General features: G+C 43.9%; 1 protein-coding gene and 1 long non-coding RNA gene across 3 annotated transcripts; both read right to left on the bottom strand.

Moving 5' to 3' along the window:
• Window positions 1-801: 801 nt before the first annotated feature.
• Window positions 802-4,420, bottom strand: LOC119088718. The gene is made up of 3 exons (XR_005092419.1): window positions 3,416-4,420; window positions 2,811-3,322; window positions 802-2,291 (listed from the first exon to the last, which is right to left on the bottom strand). It is a non-coding gene; the product is annotated as an uncharacterized LOC119088718 (long non-coding RNA).
• A 6,482-nt stretch (window positions 4,421-10,902) lies between these two features.
• Window positions 10,903-14,776, bottom strand: Gpx8 (glutathione peroxidase 8 (putative)). Of its 2 annotated transcripts, XM_028884500.2 has the most exons (3): window positions 14,340-14,759; window positions 13,600-13,861; window positions 10,903-11,481 (listed from the first exon to the last, which is right to left on the bottom strand). In XM_028884500.2, exons 1-3 carry the CDS (start codon window positions 14,541-14,543, stop codon window positions 11,318-11,320), a joined length of 630 nt encoding a protein of 209 aa, XP_028740333.1. In that variant the 5' UTR covers window positions 14,544-14,759; the 3' UTR covers window positions 10,903-11,317. The 2 variants fall into 2 exon arrangements, with proteins under 2 accessions (XP_028740333.1, XP_028740341.1); XM_028884508.2 differs by lacking the exon at window positions 13,600-13,861 and having other exon boundaries at window positions 11,318-11,481; window positions 14,340-14,776.
• Between the last annotated feature and the right edge of the window lie 9,726 nt (window positions 14,777-24,502).

Below are 24,502 nucleotides of genomic sequence, written 5' to 3'. Positions count from 1 at the left end.
AGATTTGAGTCAAGCAAAACGTTATGTTGGAAGTGACTGCACAAACCTGTAATCCCAGCAGCACTGGGAGGCTGCAACAGGGAGACTGCGGAGAGTTAGAGCAGCTGGACTGTTTACCAAGACCCTGTCTCAACACAGCCAAATTTTCTCACTGATCTGTCAACTCCTTCTTCTAAATCCTTCGAATTGGCCTCTTCACAGCTTTTGTATCACACATCCTAAAATTCCCACTCTGGGAAAACATGCATGTTTGAATCAGATATTTGATGCAAATTACGATAAAACATTCAAACATTTCTCTAAAGAGTACCCCCCCATTTCTCTCTAAAGAGAGAGAGTACCATAGATTTTTTTTTTTAAATCAGAATGACCACAATATTAAATAATTAAAAAAAAATGAAATTTTGAAGCTGGGTGTGGTGGTGCGCCTCTCTAATCCCAGCACTCTAGAGGCAGAGGCCGAGGCAGGCTGATCTCTGTGGGTTTGAGGTTGGTAGGCTGGTCCACATAGAGGGTTCCAGGCCAGTCAAACACTGCTAAATATTACTAGTACTACTATCTCACCACCACCACCACTACTACTACTAATTGTTTCAGACTTGTGGAAACAGAAATGGAACAAAATTCCCCTAGATGTCAACATTTTATAACCATAGTACATTGATGGGAGCCAGACGGGTGTTTCCACTATCCCAGTAACTTACTAGATACGATTCAGGTTTCTACATTTAATCAGTGCCAGTGATTTCCCTTTGGTGGAGGATCTCACCGAGAACCTCACAACTCACACAGTAGTTTCTCTTAATGGGTGACAATCTTTTTTTTTTTTTTTTTTTTTTTGTGAAACTGGCCAATTATTTGGTAGACATTCAGTGTAGGTTTCCTCTCCTCATCATTAAATGGAGATTTTACCTTTTGAGCAGGAATACTTCAGAACTGAGGCTATGCCCCAGCAGTTAGTCGTATCACACCAGTAGATCTTCTTAAAGTGATTTTAGATTCCTCTAAAAACATTTTAGAGGAAGACACTTGGATAATATTTTCCTGTTTCATATAAGAAAAGGGCGTTTAGGGGCTGTGTAACTGTGGAACGAGTGTCTATATGTACTTTTAGACTGTGTGACAGATAGCCACACTGTAAGCAAAGAATTCACTGTTAGTCTTTATAAGACGTTGGGTTCTTAAAAAAATATTTACACGGATCTATGGGGTCCTTGTTTTTACAATGACTCCCTTGTTCCTACAAAATGGGTACATGTAAAAATATTAAAACAGAATAGAGCAGATAAAAATTTCACATTTTCAATAAATTGCTAGTTTGGGTTGAAACTTTCAAAAGCGATCATTTAAATTAGCCTGACTCATGAAATGATGGCTCACTTTTGGTCTCAATGTTTGTGGGAAGGATTTCCTGGGACTTGGAGTGTGTAAGCATTTGAATACCCTGCAAGAGAAGTAGAATTCTTGTGGATAAGAAAGATATTTTAATACAAACATTTCGGTAAATCTCATTTGAAGGTTGGGTTACCTGCACACATTTTCAACCTTTGTCATTGAAAACAGGGAACTGGGTGGCTGCGAGGCCAGTATTTCTTGTTTCAAAAGCATTCGAGTGAATTTTCAAAAGTACTAGAGTGGATTTAGCGGTGTTTGTTTAAAGCATCGACACGTTTGAACATCTGCCTGATACCTATGAATCTCCTACCCCAAAATGCACAAAGGAACCGATTAGAGTAAAATGCGATTGATGTCAGTTTGGGATGAGGGTGTGAGAGGCGAGAAGCCGGCTGCTAGACCGGTTTCTCAGACAGTTGAGCTTCCTGCCGTTACGGCACAGCGTGCTTCTTTAGCAGCTCAGATGGGCGGCCAAGGCTGCGCAGCCCATCTGGCTCCTTGTCAGGCCCCTCCAGTAATTCCGCCACCAATTCAGTCCCGGGCCTGATCAGTTTGTCTTGCTGGCTCTTTCCTCTCTCCCAAGACTCCTGTATAGGAAGTAATTCACAGATCCAGCTAGGGAACTTGACCAGTTCCCAAAGTGGACAGTGCAGATGATTTGTCGAATGCATATGTGAATGTTTCCCCTTCTCAGCAGCCTAGGTAATAATAATTACTGAATGGATAGTTCAATGTTTTTCCCTTCTCAGCAGCCCAGACACCCCCCTACATTTTCTTGAGTTTGAAGGTAGAGGAGTTGATGCGCTCCTTGGGAAACCCGTTAAAAGTTCAATAATTTTCACCAGCGGTCGTCACCAGCAGTGATCAGAAGAAGGCGGAGAGAATTACGGGTGGGACTGGAGAAAGGGAGAAGAGAGCGGAGAGGGATTAGAGTCCGTTAGAACCAAACGTTTTTGTTTTTGTTTTTCTGAAAACGGATCGAAGGTGAACTCCAAACACCCGCTTTCCCTACCCGCCGACCCCGCGCCTCCTGCGGTGGAGACGGCGCTCCGCCGGCCCGCCATGGCTGGCGGCAAAGCTTGGCGCTGCGGCGCGCGCCACCACCGGGGAGGCTCGGTGCCAGACCGCGGGCAGGAGGGGGCACCCCCACACCCGACGCCGGGGAAGCCCTCCTGGGCTCGACGTCATCGAGGCGCCGGCCTATGGCGGGGCGGAGGTGGGGGTTCCCGCTTTGATTGCCGCCCCGCGGGCTTTTTAAAGGGTACCCTGGGGAATACGCTCCGGGAGCGGTGGGTGGAGCGGGGATGCAGAGGCCGGAGGGGAAGAAGGATCGCGGGCTTGGGGGGTGGAGACGGGGTGGGGATGAGGCTCTAGCCCTTGCAGGAAGAGGCCAGACTCCAGAACAGCGCACTCACCTGGAGATGGAGTGGAAACTGCTGCTGCGCACCGCCCCGGAGGAGGACCCGGATCGAGGAAGGATGCTGTGCGTGAGTCCCATTCTTTTCTTTCTGGGCCCAAGAAAGCCTTCGAAGGGGCTTCTTGAGGAAGGTGAAGTTTGTAATACCCGCTTAGGAACAAGAAATGTCAGGAAAGTCTACAGCCTAGTTTAAAGTTTGTGCTGTGTGAAATTTATACTCTGGAGGTGCCCGGTTGCTTTAGAAAGAGTGAGTGAACGTGGTCCAGCAAGCTCAGGATCCAGAAAAATACCATACCTCCCCCCTTATGAGTTTCCGAAAGAGGTTTCCCCCTTCACGTTCATCTGTTTTCAAAGAAAAATGACATGCGGACGCTCGCCAACGACAAGAAGCAACAGCGAAGTCAAAGTTCCCCCAAGGTGAGTGTTCGGGGCTTGCCCTTCTGTCTTCATTCTGATCTTGAGCAAACTAATTCTTGCCAAAGAAGGTGTTTGCAGGAAGTGTGGCGTGGTCTGAAAATGGGAGAATCAAAAACCTTTAACTACAGAATCTACTTGAGACTTACTAAGAAACAGATTCTCACAACCGATGGTAGCCATTTATACCTGGTTGGCGGGCGCTTCCTAGCTTCTGTCTCCGCAGAGGATGAAGCGTGGGTGTGTCAGGCAGGCAGTGCATTGCTAGCTGGCTGTTAGACTTCCAACCCAACAGCTGCTAGCTGCACTACCCTCTGCCACACTCAGAAGCATGCAAAGACGTGGAAATGGTGCCATCTGGTGGATAATGAAGTGTACTCACGACAGACGGGATGCTGAATCCAATGGAGTATTTCTGCCCGGTAAAGAAAGGCCCAACCCAAAACTTGTAGTTTCTCTCTTTTTTAAACAGAGTGTCCTTTTGAAAATTATTCTTATTATCTTATGTATATTTCCATGCATGTATATCTGTGCACCAAGTGCGTGCCTGGTGCCGGTGGAGTCCAGAAGAGGGCTTCCGATCCCCTGGAGTTTCAGACGGTTGTGGGCCATCCCGTTGGTGCTGAGAATCTAACCTGGGTCCTCTGGAAGAGCAGCTAGTGCTTTTAACCACTGAGCCATCCAGCCTCTGTACTTTCTTTAATAGATGAAAAAGTTAAAGACTCATATGACTCACATCTCTATTACCATTTATCATGCTTCTCATTATGCCAAATAGCTCACTTTCTTTTAAACATACTTACTTCAAACGTCACCATTTGAATAGCCTTTTCTAGACAATCTATACATTTTTCTATATCCAAGCAGTGACACTCACAATTGAATAAACAGCTGAACTTTAGAAATCAGTGGCTAATGTCACCTGTAATGGGAGAGAAATGACACTGAAAAGCCTTTATATTCTTTAGACATTTTAAAACTGTTCTCCCATGCACATTTCCTCAGTTATAATCCCTGCCCAAATTATTTTTTATATTCCAGATGCTTTACTGCCTAATTCAATTGAACCTTTGTTAATTCATTTTTACTAAAATAATATCTTTATTTAAACTTTTAATTTGGAAAACCTAAGTATAAGAATTCAGAGTTCTTATCTAGGTGGTGGTGGCACATGCCTTTAATCCCAGCACTTGGAGGCAGAAGCAGGTGGACTTCTAGGTTCGAGGCCAGCCTGGTCTACAGAGCAAGTTCCAGGACAGCCAGGACTACACAGAAAAACCCTGTCTCTAAAACAATTTGAGTGCTTAAAAGTTTTTTTTTTCACATGCTTATAGCTTGGAAATATAAACTTTATTTCTTATAGTTTAGGAGAAACAAAACAAGGTTTCTCTATAAATCCTCTTCGGTGTAGCTGCTAAGATTAGAGTTCTGGGGTTGGCGAGAAGGTTCAGCTGGTAAAGGCACTTGCTGCTTATCCTATCCACCTGAGTTTGATGCCCAGCATTCACATGGTGGAAGGGGAGACTTGACTCCCTCGAGTTATCCTTTGCTCTCTGAATCCACGCCACCACACTCCAGCAGTTCTGCGGCTGTGTTTTACGTTACCAACTTAGCCTCAGAGACTTCATGGGCTGTGAAAATCAGCACACACTCGCCGGAGTCAGGTAGGCAGTGTATTGTTAGCTGGCTGCTTTGGGTCAAGTCAGCAGCCACGGCTACCCTGCCACTTGCTTCTGGACAGATTCTTCCTATAATGAAGTGCGCCGGCTTAGCTGTGTGTGACGGGTTGGCAGTGTATTGTTAGCTGGTTGAATTGTGAATGGCACCAGCTAACATACAACTGCTATCCTACTGCACAAACAGTCAACATAAAAATGCTATGCTATTACATTTATAATTCATGCATATGCTTTGCCGTGAAGAAGGGCACTGTTTATGATAAGTTATTCTTATTCTTATTCTTATTCTTATTCTTGGGTGACTTAGTTATAGTACAATGGAAAGATTTATAGTAATGAAAGTACTATACTTACTTTTAAAAAATTCAAGTAATAGTTTTGGAGTCCTGCTTGATAAAGCATTTATAAACTTAGGTGTTTGATTTTTGAACACAAGATTTAGAATATAATGGAAAGCCTCGTGTGTCTCCCCCTAAATCTTGATATTCTTTTGGGGCTGTCAGTTTCATAATATGGCCATAGAGTTGGCCTCTGTGACCTTGCGTGTATACCAGTAGAAGGGAGAAGAGGGTTAGTTTTCAAAACAAGCCACGGATGATGCCATTTTACTTGGAGTATCTAGAACATTTGGGATCATTTGGGGGTGGGGGAGAGGCTGGTATTTTGGAAGACAACTCAGTTCTCCTATTTTGTGTAAAATACTGCATATCGGTTTACAATAATTGGAAGAAGATGAGATTGAGTCCATGAAGAGGGAAGAACTGACCACAAATATTATTTCAAACAGTTCCACATTCTATGGGAGGCCATTTGACTCATGGAGCAGAGTCAGAGGGTCATATGGTGACCTCAGGTGGATATTTGCAGCAAATCACTAGAATTCACTTTGGTGGACTGGCCTGTTAGTCACATATAAAAGAAAAATACAATGCTATTTAACTTAGTGGGCCCAAAGTTACTGTTGAAATAATTTTGTGGTTACTATTTAAATTTTAATATATCTCTTGGACATAGGTTAAACAGATACTTTTAATTGATTTCTATGCATTTTGCTACTTTCAAATCTCATCCATTTTTTTTGGGGGGGTGGCCAACATTACATTCTTTTAGAAAAGAATTTAAACTTATTCTTTGATAATGTCACACTTGTACACAATATATTGAGCACATCCACCCCAACCCCTCTTTCCCACTCCTCTGGGACCTTTCCTAACACACCCCCTTCCACCTCTATGGCTTCTTTAAAAAAGAAATAACATACCGAGTCCAATTAGAGCTGTTTGTACTCACACAGGTGTGGGACCGTCCATCTGAGCAGAGCAATCCACTACCACTCCTGCCTTCTCTCGGTAGCCATCTTTTGCCAATAGCTCCTCAGCTGGGTGGAGCCTCCTGAGCCCCTCCCCCAGCCATGATTGACAGTTGGCTGGTTTGATCTTAGGCAGGTCTGGTGTATCTGCTGTGAGCTCATGAATGCAATGACCACACACGTCCAGAAGACAGTGTTTCTCAGTACTCTTCCTTATCCTCTGGCTTACATCCTTTCTATCCACCTTTCTATGATGTTCCCTTGTAGGGGTTGATTTTTTTATATATGTATGTATTTATTATGTATATATGCACATATATATGTATATATAATGTATGTCATATAAATGTCCCACTTAGGGCTAAGTAACCAACAGTCACTTATTCTCAGTACTTTGACCTATCATGTTTTCATCTTTTAAAAAAAGGTTAAATTTCAGCATGTTTTTTTCTGTAGTTACTGACCTGTTAATAAAAGTAAAATCTACTAAATTTAGAAGGCTTTTCGTGTGTTTTATTTTTAAATTGAAGAGCACGGACTAAAATCACCCATAGTTGTACTCAGTAAGCATGTCATGGGTTGTACTCAGTGAGCATGTCTAGATTGTGGAGTGCTGGAGATGTAACCTAGGCCCTGTACAAGCGCATATATTTAAAGCTGTTCCGTAGTTCTATTCCTGGGATGATGAGGAAGGAGGAAAGAGTAGAGTGAAATCACTGTAAGGCAATGAGATCCATGAGTAAGGAGAAAAATGAAGAAATACATAAAAAAAAAAAAAGGTAGCTTGACACAGTCAGGACAAATCTGTCAGCAGTACAGCCGTCAACAAAATAAACACAGAGACAAGATACAAACGATGGCGGACCTGCAATCACAGCTAAAAATCATTCATCATCGGACGGCGGCAGGCGCATGGCTGGGCTGCAGTGTCCGCAGCCGCAGTTTCTTCTTTAACGGGCACTGCCTCTGTAGACCTGTACAACAGAGTCAGATGGTCTTGCATGAACCAAGAGCAGGCAGTCACGCAGTCTGGGTTTTATGAGACTCCCATTTAAACAGACAGACAGACAGACAGACAAAACAAAGCCCCCAAACCAACCCAAACCAAATGCAAAGAAAAAACCCAAGGGGAAAAGAGTGAACTACTGGATGTAACATTGCTGTGGGGGCGGGGTGTGAGGGGAAGGGAGGATGCACAGAGGAAGTGAAGGGACCAGCCGGTTAAAGGTGGAGGCGGGGGCTGGAGAGATGTCTCAGTGGTTAAAAGCACTGGCTGCTCTTCCTGAGGTGCCCAGTTCAATTCCCAGCAACCGCATGGTGTCTCACAGCCATCTTTAATGCCATCTTTAATGAGGTCTGGTGCCCTCTTCTGGCGGAACACTGTATATACAATAAATCTTTTTTAAAAAAAAGGTGGAGGCGGAAGCGACTCTGCTGCCCTGGGAAAGCACCGTGCTAGTCATGGTGCTGGGGGTGGAACTGTGTCCCATGGCTACCCCATGCTCTCCATCCCCTTGAGGATAATGCCCTAGCAGTGTCTGGGAGGAGGAAGAGTGGGGTGGATTCATCTGTAGGCAGAATAATAGAATTGTATTGCAAGTCAATCTGGGGATTGAAGGACAGTGTCCCTTTACCAACTCTATCCAGGCAGGTCATCTTTCAAAGAAACACTATGAGCATATTTTGTACAGGAATCATGCAGTGCTTCTCTCACACAAGGCAAGTTTTTTTTTTTTTTTTTTTTTTTTTTTTTTTCGAGACAGGGTTTCTCTGCGTAGCTTTGCGCCTTTCCTGGAGCTCACTTGGTAGCCCAGGCTGGCCTCGAACTCACAGAGATCCGCCTGGCTCTGCCTCCCGAGTGCTGGGATTAAAGGCGTGCGCCACCACTGCCCGGCAAGGCAAGATTTTAAAACAGTTACTATTGGAATATAAAACAGAATAGTTTTTGGTTTCCTTGGGTTCCTTCTCCCTCTCCCTCCCCTTCTCCTTTTCTCTTTCCTCCCTCTTCTCTCCCCGTCCTCTCCTGCTCTACCTTCCTTCTCATTTTATTTTTTTCACTAGCCTAGCTTCTCACTTGAGGTCAGCTGTGGACAGTGCTGTTAGGGCAGCAGACTTCTCTATGATCAGGCAGCATTTCATAATGCAGAAACTGCACGCAGGCCCACATTTGTACGTACCCTCTCAAAATAGCGTATTTATAGTAAGAAAAGCATTTTTGATGTATTTCAAATGTAGGCTTTTCTCCTTGGGGAGCCTTATGACACCTATAATAAGTCTGTTTTTAATGACTTTGGTCTACTGGAGCTATCTCCTGTTGATTGATACAATGATTAAAATTTCAGAAAATATGCAAGCTAGACACTAAGCCACTGGTTGAAATCAGTTATATGGGAACATTTAGGCTATGAAATCGTGCATCTGCAAGTCAGGATTCCTCTTCTAGAGAGCCTGTTATTAAGCTATACACACACACACACACACCAAGCTATATATAGTAAAATTACTCAGTTTTTATATTTATTACTATATACACACGTTGCAGAGGTGCAGCATTCAGGGAAAATTCGTATTAATAGGTAATGAGTTTGTATGGAGTATTCCTTTCTACCCTCCAAACAAAACCAGAACCAACTTTAGTCAATGAATTATTCAACTCAGTGAGGGTCCATGCAATCACATCCCTTTGTTTTGCATTGAAGAGGATGGCTCACCACCTTTTTACACACCTCCCACATCCTGCCGCAGTCTGCATTTGAGAAGCAGTGCTCCAGTTAAGGGTGAGTGTGTCCACTGAGCTGCGAGTGGCAGCACACTAGCCAACAGATCTTCTCTGTTTTCAGGGCTCATCAGCTGATTGTTGGGGAATTCTGAATGGACTCTTGAGTTCCTGTCAGGGCCATTCATAGAACATGCTTTCAGAGCCTTACAAGCCTGCCCTGCCTTCCATAGTGCAAAGGGAGACTGGCTATTGTTGAGGTCATAGGTTGGATTAGGCAACCAGACCTGGAGACACTCAAGAGAAGAAGCTCGCTATTTTGGAGAGAAGTGGAGACTTGATGACCATGAAATCACACCCACTGGGGCAGTCAGGGTCTCTCTCTGTTCAGCTCTGTGACCATCGACCTGGCAGTGTGGGGTCCACATTGCCTGTGTGCCGCTGGCCCACTCAGTTCTGCTCACATGCCTGATGTGAGCATGCGCAGCAAATGTCTTGTGCTTTTGGTGCTCTGGGAAGTGATGAGTTGGAGTATATGGCAACAGTGCCTGGGAAGCAACACTTGGAGGGGTGGACCCTGGTCACAATTGTCCCAGAGACCCAGAATTTAGATTGCTAATAGGCTGTTGGGGTAAAATTACAAAAGACAGGTAGACTTCAACGACTTCTCTTTCTCTGAAAACCCAGGTTAATTCCAGTTGCTTCCCTGGTGAGTACGCCATTTGACAGAATTAGGAGGGCCGTTTTGTTCCATTTGGGGGCTGATGTTTACAGTAGCTAGTGACTTACAGAAGTCACGCAGCTGGTGGGATATCCCCAGGTTTGCCGGCACACAAATCTGGCATTCCCAAGGCTATCCCGGCAACCTATAATGGGGACCACATTCCCATCTGGTCCAGAGAGCTCACTAAACACACCAGTAGCCATGTGGCTGGAAATACACTTTGAAACAGAAGGCGCCGCAGGGAAAGTGTGTTGTTTCTCTAAGACTTAGTATAGTGTGGTGGCATTACTGAACTCACCACGAAGATACCTTCACTTGTCTCCATCGGGTCTAAGCAGAGTCAACCACAGGCCACTTACATTGGCTCTTCCTCCACTGCCAAACTGTAAAGGGCTGTATTCACACACGTGAATTTCAGTCCTCAGTGTAATTCTTTTAGCAATGACAAGGCATTTCCTGGGTAGTAATCCACCTCACCAGCTGGGAGGTCACTTCGTTAGTCACAAGGCTGACAACACATAAAGATCATGGCCATGGGAGAAAAAGGTGCAAATATCTGACAAAAAGGTCCAGGCTTTAGAATTTGAGGATTTAGAACTTAGAATTAGAATTGCAAAACTTACAGTATTGCAATTACCACTTTTGCATTGGAGTTTTGACTCTCGGAAGGTGGTGGTCATGGTTTTGAGTATCAGAGTAACACAGAATTAAATTCTCTCAAATGGCTAATTTAATCTATTAGCAGCCAAAATCGACCTGTAAGAAGTCAAGTGAAATGATCATATACTTGTGTCCTTTTCCCTATACTTGGCAGTTTTTACTCAAAATTAAAGGCTAACTTCAGTTCTAATGTCCTAATTATGTAATATAAATTGATCCTAGAAAAATCACATTGGAGGGACTGAAAATGATGCTGTTTTCATATCATTTAAAAGTGATAATTTGGCCAGATTCAATAAAACATTTAAACCTATATTAAAGAAACACCAAATAAAAACCCGTATGTAAAACAAACACATGTAATGATTTGAAAGTCTGCACTTTGCAGGGCTGGGTGACTCACACCTTTAATCCTAGCACTCAGGAGCAGAGGCAGGCAGATCTTTGAGTTCAAGGGCAGCCTGGTCTACAGAATGAGTTCCAGGACAGCCAGAGCTACACAGAGAAACCCTGTGTCGAAAAACAAACCAAAAAAAAAAAAAAAAAAAAAAAAAAAAAAAAAAAAAAAAAAAAAAAAAAAACGCTTTATATTTTGCAACTTCCATTTTTATCTTTTATTACTTCTGTGTAGCCACTTGGAGTTAGTTACTTCAAGACTGTCACCCACACAGTGCTCTTCATTTCACATAGTGACCTTGGGCATTAGTTTTCCCTTAATGGTCAAACCTAGAGAAAGTTACAACAAAAAAACTGAAGCACATTGGTGACTGAGCTTTCTAAATTTTCCTTCTGGTCAGATGAAGTAACAGACTTCATCATGATTCTTTGACTACCCCCACTTTTTTCCCTCTTTGGGTAACATTTCTATTTTGGGGACATCCATTGCACCTGAGTAGTGAGATGGCTTTAAAAAATCTTTTAGTACCATATTTGTCAAAATCTAAACAGAGGCGGAATCCTCCAGGGTCATTCCTGTCCAGTTGTGCTGGACTGGCTAACGTCTTCATAGGTCCTCTTTCTTTTTAAGAATCATTTGCCCTATCATTTGCGACACGTGAGGCCTGATGGCTTCTAGAGGTTCTTCTGGTCTCCAGAACTTCACAACTTGTCCTTCGGGGTTGACCAGATACTTCCAAAAGTTCCACATTGGCTCCTTCTTGGAAGAATCTAAAATGTTCAGAATATATTTTCATGAGCATGGCTTTATTCTTTGTCAAGGCTTTCAGTTTCATTACATCTGCATAAGTGACAGTATTAGAATCAGAATCTAGGACTGTCATACTATTAAGAACAAAATAAAACACCCCCACAAAGCAGAGCTCAAGGCCTCAGTAACCAGACTTCAACATTCTTGACTTCACAGATGGCTGTACTGATCTAGAGTCAGACATGAAACTGAGTTATGTATTTAGATTTCTTGATCTAAACATTTTCTTTTCTTTCTTTCTTTTTTTTTTCTTTTGCTTTGTAGCCTAAGCTGGACTTGAACTTGTGACCCTTTTGACTCAACCTCTGGGACTAACAGGTGGGTGAATGCCACCAGGCCCAGCAAGACCCAACAAGTTTAATATTTAGTTCTTAATGTTTGTGTAGCCCAGGCTGGCTTGAAATTCACTATGTAGCTTAGGCTAACTTTGAACTCACTACAAAGAAAAAGCTGACATTGAACTCTTAATCCTCTAAGCCTCCACCTTCCCAGGACTGGGATTATAGGTGTTTGCCACCCCAGCCAGTCTGTTCTCAACATTTTAAAATATAAAATATTCTAAACTTCTTTGGCAATAGGAAGTTGTGCAAATTGAATTTTCACATTTAATGTAATAATGTTTCAAATATTGTTACTGATTATATAGCTGGAAATGGCAAAGGATTTGAAATGATCACATTTCAAATTTGAGAAATTATGACATTCTTTTGATTAATCTTAATTTATGTAATAAATGTGGATTTTTTTCATTTCTGTCATTCTGTATCTGTGTCCCTAATATTGATGAATATGAGAAAAAAATATAGTAAATAGGATTTGGAGAGATGGTTCATTGGTTAAGAATGAGTACTGGTCTTGCAGCGGACCCCGGTTTGATTCCCAGCAACCACATGGTGGCTCACAACTGTGGGACCCCAATTTTAGGTGATTTGATGCCCTCTTCTAGCCTCCTTGGGCACCAAGCACACAATGTAAAAACAGACATGCAGGGAAAACACTCATATACATAAAAACAAATGTACCTCTTAGAAAAGACACAGCAACTAAAACCAAAATCAAGTCCTCACTCTGTGCCTAGTTCAGTGTTCAAATGGGTTCAGTAAGTTCAGTGCTCCTGGCACTCCCAAGAGATGGGCATTACTAGCGTCAATATTTTGCATATGAGAAAATGGAGGCCTGAACTTGAGACAGTGTAGCCAGTCAGTGGGAGAGGCAGAGTTATTACCTGTACCTCCTTCCAGGATCGGTAGACTTGACCTCTAGGTTCTCTTATCTCCCTGTCTATTAAGTTCAGGGCGACCTCACACACTGTCTGGTGCCTTTTTGATTATGGGAGGTGAGCTGGGTTTCACCAGGTGTTTTTTTTTTTTTTTTTTTTCTCTCTTTAGATTATATTTGGATGTTTAGCTCAAGGATTCCTACTCTGCCTTTTCTTCAGTATTTCCCTTAACGAAAAGCCACGGGGTCCTGTTCATTGCATTATGCGTGCTTTAAATAGATGTCTATGGCTAGCTTAATTATGGAGGAAGCCTCACGTGACTGACTTCTGAAAATAAGCAAGTTATTTTGCTTTGAATTTCAGCAAACCCCCAGTAAACTGACAGGTCAACCTTGAGGATAATGTCTCCAATAAAAAGGCCACCATAAAACGAAACATGAAGAAATGCCCAGTTAATGATGCTTGGCCACAGATATTCATGAAGCTTTGGTAAGGGATGGGGATACTGCCCCAAAGTCTAGGTAGATGATGGGAGAGCTGAAATACTTAGGGAAAGAAGTCGTGGCCACGTCTCACATACAGTCTTCAACACCATGGTTATAAGGAATAAAAACATATCAAGGTAGAGTTCTTTACCATGTAAGAAGTCAAAACACTGATTTCAGGGATGTATAACTTCTAGAAAGTTGCAAAGGATGAGATTCTGAATCTTTGACAGTTTTACAACATTTTTTTTCCAGTAAAATATTTCAATTGAAATAGGAACTATGGTCCTATCTATGTGTCTTTTCTATATCATGTATATATAACATATGAAATGAAAAGGAATGAACAGCATTGAGGCAGGGTAGATATTTACCAACAAGAAATCTAAACGCAGGTTCTGCTTCGGGCCCTAAGATCTTAATCTTGTGGAAGATGGGGAATGTGACTCCGTAGGTTTTTCTTGCAAAAGATTCTACCTCCTTGCTGGACCTGGGCTCCGATTCTCCAAACTGATTGCACGGGAAAGCCAGGACGTTGAAGTGATAGGGTCCAAACTCCTTGTGCAGCTCCTTGAGGGCCAAGTAACTTTTGTCGGTGTACCGGCAGTCACTAGCCACGTTTACAACTAGGGAAGCCTCCCGGAAAAAGAAAAAAAAAAACCCACCGGAAAGAGAAGCAAGAGATTAAAAAAAAAATCCTTCAGGCAGTTAAAATCCTAAACCACTTCGGAAGAATACAACCTCTGATAGACTGCGTCTTTTTAGACAGATCCAACTTTATTAAAAGCCATAACCCAGATGAATGGGCTACGGCTCTGCCAGAGTTCTTGTTAGATTACTTAGCTAACACTCTTATTAGCGGATCTCACCATAGCCACACAGCATCTTCCAGATCACAGCATCAGGTCCGCACAAGAGGGAAAGCAGCTTTCGAGAAACAGTCGCTTAGCGGTTGGAAGTTAAAAGCTCTCAGAACTCTGATAACTAAAAGAGGACCTCTAACGACATTGCTTTGAAGACAGCATTCCAACGTACGACTGCAACGAACCCTCCTCTACCGTGAGAAGAAGTATCAAGGCCGAGGAACAAGAGAAATAAAAATCCCAAGACTTACTTTGCCTTTGAACTTTTCCAGAGACACGATCTTTCCTTTGGCATCCTTCACTTCAAAGGAATAGAAGCTGTTGACTCTCGGTTTCAGGAATCTTAATTGCAGGAGAAAAAGCATCACGGTGCACAGAACCATAGACAGCAGGACAGCAAATACCTTGGCTTTGGACCCGGAGCCTTTCAGTGGGTAGGCAGCGAAGGGCTCCATTTTGGATGATTCCGGGAGTCTCAGCAGGCTGGAATTCAAGGAGGGGCTGAAACTTGAAACCCGCGGAGCTCCGCGGAGAACCAACCGGAAGGGCTCGCAGTCCCCCCACCCTGGCCGCTAAATAACCGGAGGACCCTCCCCAGAAGAGGCAAATGAAGTCAGAAACGCGGCAACATTTCAACATGTTTGTAATGTGGTTGCAATCGAACAGTTTTTGGTTAGAAAAATTGGCATCCGTTCAGTGGATTCCTAACGCTAAGTAAACGTTCCACCAGCAGGTGGTGCTCTTGTAACTTGGAAATGAGTGCTTGTTCACGGTATCCAGTGTGTTCAGGGAGCCGTGGATTGGTGGAAGAGGACTGAAGTTTAGACGTAGATTAATGCGGTCTGTTAATATGACGTGTGACCACAAAGAACTTAAAAGCTTGTGTATTTATTAACCGTATTATACGAAGATGAGGAATTTGCAATAGAGCAATGAAGATCTGAAAAGGCCATTTTATTTATCCTGACTTCATCTAGGGAAGTTAATCAGAAGCCAGGTCTACAAGAGCAAGAGCTCTTAACTGCTGAGCAAACTCTCCACTTTCCAGGCCCCCAGATAGTCTGTCTAGTCGGTCTTTCTTGTTGGACCTTTTTGTATATACATGCATACGTATACACACACACATACATCATTGAGAAGTTTCGTGAAATAATTTTTTGAGCTATTTTGTAATCCTGTCCATGGCACTTTTGAGACAGCATGGTTCTGATCTATGGTTTTATTACCCATGGATTCCATCTTATAGATTGGAAAATACTGGGCTCTATGTTAAACCGGCATTTTTACAGCAGAATTCAGTCCTAAACCCCAAACAATAACTGCACACCCACACCTCTGCAGACACATTCACTAGTTGCTGGATCTTCCACCTCCACTTTTCTCTTTGGCTATAGCTTGCTACCCGAGACCCAACTCTGTTCTGATGGAAACCAGAGGCCGCTAAGGGCTGCATATCCCCCGTCACCTTAGAATTTGCCCTGTTTACGTACAGGAAGTTCTAAACTGTCCACTTGTGTGTTTCCTGGAAGTCTAGAGTGAGCTGAGACGCTAGCTTTCTGTCACTCCTGGTGCCTTAACGGGCCTGTCCCCAGCTTCTGTGGTGTGTGTGAGTGTGAATGAGTGCGTGCGCACGCGTGCGTGTGTGCGTGCATGCGTGCGTGTGTGTGTGCGTGCGTGCGTGCGTGTGTGTGTGTGTGTGTGTGTGTGTGTGTGTGTGTATGCATGAGCGTGTTTTTGAGGGTAGTTCAGCAAGGCCTGTAGTTTAGGCTTAATCTTAGGTAAAACCAGCCAGAGAAACCACTTTTCTCCTCCCCTACTGTTGGATAAGAACAGATACAGCAGATCTGGGCATGGGGGTGCATGCTGGGGAACCCAGCACTGTGGCAGCGGAGGGAGGAGATCATGGTTTTGCCTCCTGTCTGGATTATACAGAGAGAGGTGTCTCAAAAATAAAAATAAGGAAAACAAAGCAAAACAAAAATCAACCAACCACCATTGCCACCACCACTACCACCGCCACTACCACTGCCGCTAAAACCCAAACAAACAAGGACAAATGTAATAGAAAGAAATGATCATGCAGAAATTATTCTTTAAAACGTATTTCCAGTAAAGAACAAAACTACCCAGAAAGTTGTCAGTCCCTAAGTATGACGGTTTTGCTTTGCGGCAGTCTGGTTGCGTTGCTCAAAGCTCTGCCTTCCACCATGTTCCAGAATTCCTTTGTGCTCAGCCACTCTGGCCCTTGCTTTCCAGGTGGGACCCTTGGACCTGTTACACAGCCTTCTTCTAGCCCATCCAAGACCTCCTGACTTAGAATTTTCCTTCTTTGCGGTACGTCCTCGCAATGCATGCACACCAAACTCCAGAAGCTTTCCACTGGAATCTTGTCTGGTTCCAGGAGGGGTGTGTGTCATGTCTCTATGAGTACTCTCAATACTTTATCCAATTCGTCAGGCACTCCAAGGAAATGGCTGGGGAACTTAGGTTTTCAAAAGTTAACCCATAGAAGAACTGCTAAACTTGAAATGACTAGCCACACTAGTGGAAGCCCATGAACTGTGGACTGGTGGCTGTGGAGCCCCCATGGGACTGGACTAGGCTCTCTGGATACGGAAGACGGTCGTTTGGCTCGAACTGTTGGGGGTGGGGGGACACCCAGGCAAGGGGATCGGGATCGGCCCCGGTGCATGGGCAGGCTTCTGGAACCCGGTGCCTGTGGTGTGACACCATGCATAGCCTTGGTGCAGTGGGAAGGGGCTTGGACCTGCTTAGGCTCAGTGTGCTGGGCTATGCTGACTCCCCATGGGAGACCTCGATTTGGGGCATGTGGGGATGTGGGGTGGCTTGGAAAGAGGGTTGGGGGAGTGGGAGGAGGGAGGAGAAATTTGTGGATAGTATGTGGAGTGAGTAGAAAATTTCTTAATAAAGAAAAAAAAAGATCATATAGGCCATAAAAACAAACAGAAAAAAAAAAAAAAGAAAGAAGAACTGCTAAACTTTGAAAATTTGAACTGTGAGATTCATCCCCTTGAGAGAGGGCTCCAGAGTGGTTCCCTCTGTGAGGGGTGTTGTGGGCCACTCCTTAGACAGGGTCTTTTTTATATATAGTGATAGATTTTGAGGAAATAATTGGTCTAGTTTCTTCTATAGAGACTCACCAATTGACCCAGAGTGGAACAGGTTTGAAAAGGTTAAAATCAAGCTGTTTAAACTTGTTAGTCGCTGTACAAGCCAGCATACTAGATAAGTAAGAAGTCACTTAGATCTGAGGCACATGCTGGTCTTTAAAAAATTTTAATTTAGTTAAATGTTACATCTCTATCTATCTATCTATCTATCTATCTATCTATCTATCTATGCTTGTGTGTGTGTGTGTGTGTGTGCATGCAAGCATGCCGAGTACCACTGCACGTGTGCACAGATCAGATGAAAACTTGTGAGAAATGGCGCTCTGTCTACTATGTGGTTCCTGGGAGTTGAACTCAGATCGTCAGGTTTGGTGGCAAGCACCTTTAACCTCTGAGCCATCTCGTTGGCCCTAGTTTTGTTTTTTTTGAACCGGAATCAAGCCAGGTTGTCCAGACTGGCGTTGAAATTGTGGGCTCTTCTGATCCTCCTGGCTCAGCCTCCCACAGAGCTGGGACTACAGGTGGGCGCCACCACACCCAGTGAGAACGCATTATGATAGTAAGCGCATATTTCTTGTCAAGGGCGAACATGGAGTCAGTGCGTAATTTAATGGTCCTTCAGGTCTAGGAGGGTCAAACACTGAAAGCATATCTTATGCATTTCTAGGCAGACCCACTAATAAAACATCCACAACAGTTCAGCAGATTCTTGCCCTGGACAGTGTGGGATGAACAGAGACTGGCAGGCTTTCTCTGTGCATGAGTCAATATCATTTCTCAGCTACTGTGGATTTGTCACTACTGTGTATACATTCTGCCTGTTCTAGACTATTCTCCGACAGCACATGCATCACACTATACAGTCCTTTGCAGAAGGATAATAGTTCAGAAAAGCCACCAGCATTCTTTCCACAGGTTAAGGAGGTTTTCTAAGTGGAGAGGGTTGCTGAGGTGACTGTCAGCTGGGAATAGGACCGGGTCAACGTGGGATAAAGTAATTGACATGGTTAATTGACCACCTCAGTCTTTGCAAAGGATGTGAAAAAGCACAAGTGGACGGGCCAGCTGTGGACAAGCTGGAAAGCAATTACAGAGTCGGGGGCACAGGGAATGGAAATTGGAGGCAGCAGGAGCTTTGTCCTAAATAAGTCACCTGCGTCATAGGCTACATTTTATAGAGAAAATAACCTTTGCTTATGAACTCTGTTCTGCATGCAGTCTTGATATACACACACAGCACACATACACACCACACACACCACGTATATACATATACACCACACACACATACACACTATGCATATACATACACACACACACACACACACCCCACACACACATACATACACACACCACACACATACACCACATCACACACATACATGCACACACAGCACATACACATATCCCATAATACACACCCACACACCACACACATATCCCATAACACACACACACACACACACACACACACACACACACACACACACACCACACACACATAGGAAGGAGCTTACAAGTCAGCTAAGATCAAAGAACTAGTGAATGCAGCAACTGAGAATAGGGTTTAACACTGTCAGCTTCATAACCAGAATTATTCCACCTGCATGGCACCATCTCTTTGTAATAGTTAAAACACATTTGTTTAGAGGTCAGCGTAGGGGTCAAGCTTGCTCCAGCAGTCTGGTGAAGGAGTTCCAGTCATCAGGAGACCTGGAGTTTTAGATGACGTTTTTATAAGGGCTGAAAGAATCTGGGAGTGCAGAAAAACAAGGAAACACATCCCTGTGTCTTGAAGTCCACCTGAAAGGAGCCACAGGGAGTCTGCCGAGCAGGAAGTCTAGATGAGGCAGGGTCTTCATGAAGGCAACATTTCCAAACGTGATAGAAGGGCCCTGAGGGATGGATGGAGGCTGAGGATGCCTGGCCCCCCAGTAACAGGCATGGGTGCCTGAGAACAACATAATTCCTATTGGAAAATGAGCAGATAAGTTTGATTTCAACATTTAAAAATTGATCGATAAAAACATTAAATTGTACGTATTTATAGGGTACCAATGATGTTTTAATAAATGAATATATTATGTGATGTTTAATTCATGTTATACATGTCTATCTCCTAAATATCGTTTGTGGTAAAAAAAAATAAAATCTGAAATACTTTTTCAAAAAGATTTCCTTTATCAATAGAATACTGACAGTTGCAGTTTGGGTTGTTATTTCCCACTAGAACACGAAGGCTTTGGGAGTTTTAAAATCTTCTATCTTGCCGGCGGTGGTGGCGCACAAGCCTTTAATCCCAGCACTTGGGAGGCAGAGGCAGGCAGATCTCTGTGAGTTCGAGGCCAGCCTGGTCTCCAAAGAGAGTTCCAGGAAAGGCGCAAAGCTACACAGGGAAACCCTTTTATCTTTTGAAAAAGTAGTGTGCGTTCATGATGTATGTTTGTGTAAATCTGTGCCTTGGCATGCTGCATGTGGAGGTGTGAGAGCAACTAACTCTGTGGAACTGTTTCTCTTCCTCCACCTTCCGGGGGGTCCTGGGGATTGAACTCAGGTGCCCAGGCTTGCACAGCACTTGACCCACTGAGTTACCTCGCCAGCTCGAATTTCGGTATTTATGTCTGTTTTGAAATAGTATTGAGACTGATTTCGAAGTGTCCGGTGGTCAGAATGCCGCTTCATTGGGCGGGGCTGGGCGTGTGTCAGGACTGTGTTTGGGTGGCATTAGGGCATGCCCAGAGCCGTGAGACTGTGTTTGTTATTTCTGTCTTTGTCTGAGATTCTCTCTCTCTCTCCCTTTCTTTTAAAGATTGCATTTATTTATTTATTCATTTATTTACTTGTGCATGTATATGTGTGGGTGCACGCTGTGGCACACGCGTGGAGACCCCAGGCTGGCTTGTAGGAATCAGTCCCCTCCTACTAGGTGGGTCCTGGGAATTGAACTCAGTTTGTCAGGTTTGGTAGCAAACACTTTCACCTGCCGGGCCCTCTGGTCGGCGCGCTCTCAAGGAGATTCTCGCAGACGTCCATCACCAACGTGCCCTTTCCGGACTTCCAGGCTTGCCCCACCCACCGAATGCTTTGTGTGTCGGATCATTTATCACGGGACCCGTTGGTTTCTGTTTTCTTGGTCGCTTCATCCTGTGACTTCCTGACCTTATTTTTAACCTAGTTTCTAGGTTCCTTTCTATTTATCTTGGGCTCCGGATTCCTCTCTGTATAATGTCACCACGATGTGACCATTCAAGGTGGACAAGCTGAGCTGATGGGCTTCATCCCTTTCCCTCCTTTGTCTTACTTTTCTTATCTTCCTCTTCCTCTCTATTAATAAATGCTTGAGTCATTTGAAACTATGCGACAGGCATTTCCTCAGCAGGAGGTAGATCCTAGAACAAAAGCTTGAAAACATCGAGGATGAAATAGTGCGGCCGGAGCCGGGGCTGTCTACGTGCGGCCTCTGTGTTCTCTGTATTTGCATATCATTCGTTATCACCTTCATATTTTAATGTGAATCTATTCATTTACCTTGCTTGAAATAATTTTTGTATGGGTAAAAGTTATATTAATGCTGAAAGGCTAAAACAAAAGATTACATTGAAATACCTCACTCTATTCCCCATGGAAGGGTTGGTTGAGAGTTGAACTTTATATTCGATGTGTTAAGACCAATTGTACTCTCCTAGGAAGATCATTGTATTTAATAAAAATTTGCCTCTTCCTTTTCCTGGCCCGGGTGTTGTCATGGGGACAATATAACATAAGCTTTCTCTCTTTTCGTACCTTGCGTTTCTTTAAATATTTGGAGACAGTTTCCTTTTGTGTCCTTTTCCCTCTGGACCACCACTCTGGCTCCCCTCGCTGCCTGTGGTGGGAGCCTGGCGCATGATGGGGGGCTGTGGACATTCATCTTAGCCTTTCTCATCATGGGCCCCGTCCTCCCACTGAACTTGGCGTTTGCATCCTGACTTATACCTGTGTCTTCCTCCCCTCCCCCTTTCTTCCCTCTCCTCCTCTTCTTTCTCATCGTGAATTTTTTGTTTTGAAATATTAGAACATTCTGAAAAGTACATACACAATGGATAGACAGCTTGATAAAAAAATAATTAGGAGAAAACATTCTGGCCAATTTCTGTGAAGTCCTCCTGTATTCCCAGGGTTGGGGAGACAGAGGCAGGAAGACCTGGAGTTCAAGGCTGGCCTAGACTATATAGTGAGAATCTGCTCCCTTCGTTCTCCAAAAGCAAACATTCTACTCATCATGTCCAACCTGCAGCCCAGAGTATCCATGAACGCGGCCTAACAAGTTTCTGAGCTTATTTAAACCACCATGTGATTTTTTTCCATGCCCCATCCGCAATTCGATCACATGCTGATCAAGACTGAATATTGTGGATGACAATGTCATGTCACAATGTCAAAAGGCTGGGTACATCTCCCAGATAGAATTAGAATATACCTACCCCACCCTGGGTTTCTGATGCCTCCCTCCTTCCCTGTCCTGTTCCAGCACCTGTGAATGTCCTGAATATGATTGGTTTCTCCCGTCCTTGCACTTTGCTTAAGTGAAATTGTGCTATTTCCCGTTTTTTTTTTTTTTCTTGTTTGATAGGCTGCATGCTGCTCTTTGTGTAGAGCTTCAGTTGATGCTTATTTTACAGGGTTCCGTTTTATAAATGTATCAGTGTACCCATTCTGCTGTTGACCAGCTCCCTTTTTAAAGCCCAATTCTGAGCCTGGACAGTGATCTTCAGTTGACTTCTGGCCATTCTAGAAACAGTGAGATTTTGCTTTCTCAGTTTAGACATTATTTTTCTCTTTTAAAAAAATTTATAATTTTATTTATGTGTGCATGCCTATTCTCTCTTTATAATATATATTATATACATATATATTATATATATATACACACACACACACACACATACACATACACACACACACATACGAAAAACATGTGTGAAGGTGCCCTTGAAGACCAGAAGAGGGCATCAGATCCTTTGGAGCTGAAGTAACAGGTGGGTGTGAACCTCCCAGTGGGGGTGCTGGGTGCTGAACTCTGGTCCTCATTAAGAGCAGTGCTCACTCTAACCAATGGGACCTAAGATTCTACTGATTTTGGAACTGCATCTTACCATTAACTCAGCTCCTGTTCCTACCCTCTGATGTCTATGGCACCTCTGGACTCTGGGCCCAACCCTCACCATCAGCTAGAGCGATCCTGCCATGGCCTGAGCCCTGACAATCTCTAGTCCCTGGGCTTCAAGTACCTGTGTTCATCCTTGACTTTCTGCTCAGCTCTAGCCCTCACTCTCTACGGTCATTCTTGCAGACCAGGGACCTCGTTGTCCATCTTACTACCCTGGAGGAGGGCACTTGGTTTTGTTATTGAGAAAGTATAAAAGAATGCTTTTCTGCGGGGAGCGTTTTCTTGTGTGTTTTAACAGATCACTGATGAGTCTGGACGTGTCACCAGTATTCTGGGGTGTCCCTGGGTACTTGTGTTTGTCTGAGGTTCTAGCACTCTCACTGTGTTATTTGCATAAGGCTCCAGCTTATGTGAAAAACTTTTGTTGTGTCTAACCCAACTTGAAACTTGTTCCTAACAGAGAAGAGAGAGGAGGACCATTTCCTACCCTCTGCACTCTTCCTGCAGCCCCTTCTGCCTTCTCAACATGATTTGCTTTTAGGGGAAGTGATTCAGTCACTGAACTCTTTGCTTAAATGACTTAGCTCCATTAACTTTTATTAATGCCCACTTGAGAAGGTAGTGATGACACACGCTATCTAGTCCACGTAGCCGACTGTTGGGTGTACTGGAAGTGTTAGTATTAACTCATCGTGCTGGCGCTCAGTGGGAGCTGTAGAAGCTCATTGAGAGCTGTGCATCAGCTCCCTGCAGCTGTTGAAAGGAAACACTTAAAGCTTGTTTGCATAAAGCACACCTTCTTGTCTTGCAATCATGGAGACCTATGGAGGCCAGAGGCCAGTGTCTCTAGGCAGAGGAAAGTATCAACAGGCACTGTTTCCTCCAGAGACTCGCCTGGAGCAGTGGTGCCTTGTCTTTCTCAGTCCTGACAACTGTCAGCATTTTCTGGCTTGTGAAAGTTACTGCTGCATCTCTGCTCTGGGTGCACAGTGCCATCCCTCTTGGTCTAGTTCAGTCTCCCTCCACTTCCTTATCAGGACAAATGATGGTATTCAGGCCTCAATAGGATGATAGGGGTAGTATCCCTAACTCATGTAAGTCAACCCACAGCTTAGCGATGCGTGTGGGTACTTCATGTGCAAAGTCTCTCTCTCTCTTTTTTTTTTTTTCCGTGCTAAGTCTCTTTGCCATGGAAGATGATGTTGGTAGGTAGCAGGGATTAGGATCTGGAATCCTGGGGGGACCATTACTTAGCCTAAATAGGCTGCCAACCCAGGGTGGCACAGAGTGAGGCAGTGTTCCAGACAATTCCCTGAAGGAACTGTTGGTGAACTCAGCTGTGAATGTGAGCCAGTGGTTGGTTACCTTGGAGGAGAGTCCTGGACAAGATTCCAAGCAGGAATCATTCAAGACCGACAGAGTGACAGTTGCCAAGAAACACAGACATGTCAAGGCACAGTGTGATTACCAGTGTGAAGTTTATCAATCCCTTTTCTCATCTGACATACCATTGAACTTGTTCTCCCCCCACTTTGAAGCTCAAAATTATTTTATCTGGAAATGCGTATTTAAATTCTAGAACACCAAGGACATTTTGAACGAGAGAGAGTGTCTGTCTTCCCTCCAATATGGCACCTCCCCCCTCCCTTTGTCTCCATCAGCCTTAGATGGCATTATGGGAGTGCAGATACTGTCTGGAGGTGGCCCACTGACATGGCTTGCTTTGTCCCCCAATTTCTGAACTTCAGAGCCAGCAAGAAAATTGAGATGTGGCTCTGTGGCACAATGGTAACACACTGGACTTCTGGTGACAAGAAAGCTGAAGAGAGAGGAACCGACGGTGTTCAGCACACAGTGTCACTCTGTGTGCTCTGGTATCACACTGATGTGTAGTGATGAGAAGTCAAGTGGAATCACTCTCTGAACGGTTTCGGTAAATCTAAAAACCGTGGATGGAAGCTGTGATTATGAAATGATGTCCTGGTATTTAAAAAAATGGAAAAATATTCTTCAGGTTCACAAAAGTTAAATCCCATGCACACGTATAGTGTTATTCTAAATAAATACCATGCAATTCCAGTGGAAGGAATTCTTCCCTTTGCCTCTTTGAGCTCACTAGAACTCACGGTTTCCA

Source organism: Peromyscus leucopus, chromosome 11 (genome assembly GCF_004664715.2).
Source record: "Peromyscus leucopus breed LL Stock chromosome 11, UCI_PerLeu_2.1, whole genome shotgun sequence".
Classification (NCBI taxonomy): Eukaryota; Metazoa; Chordata; class Mammalia; order Rodentia; family Cricetidae; genus Peromyscus; species Peromyscus leucopus.
The sequence above is the reverse complement of the archived record's forward strand: the minus strand, read 5'-3'. Positions and strand labels throughout refer to the sequence as shown.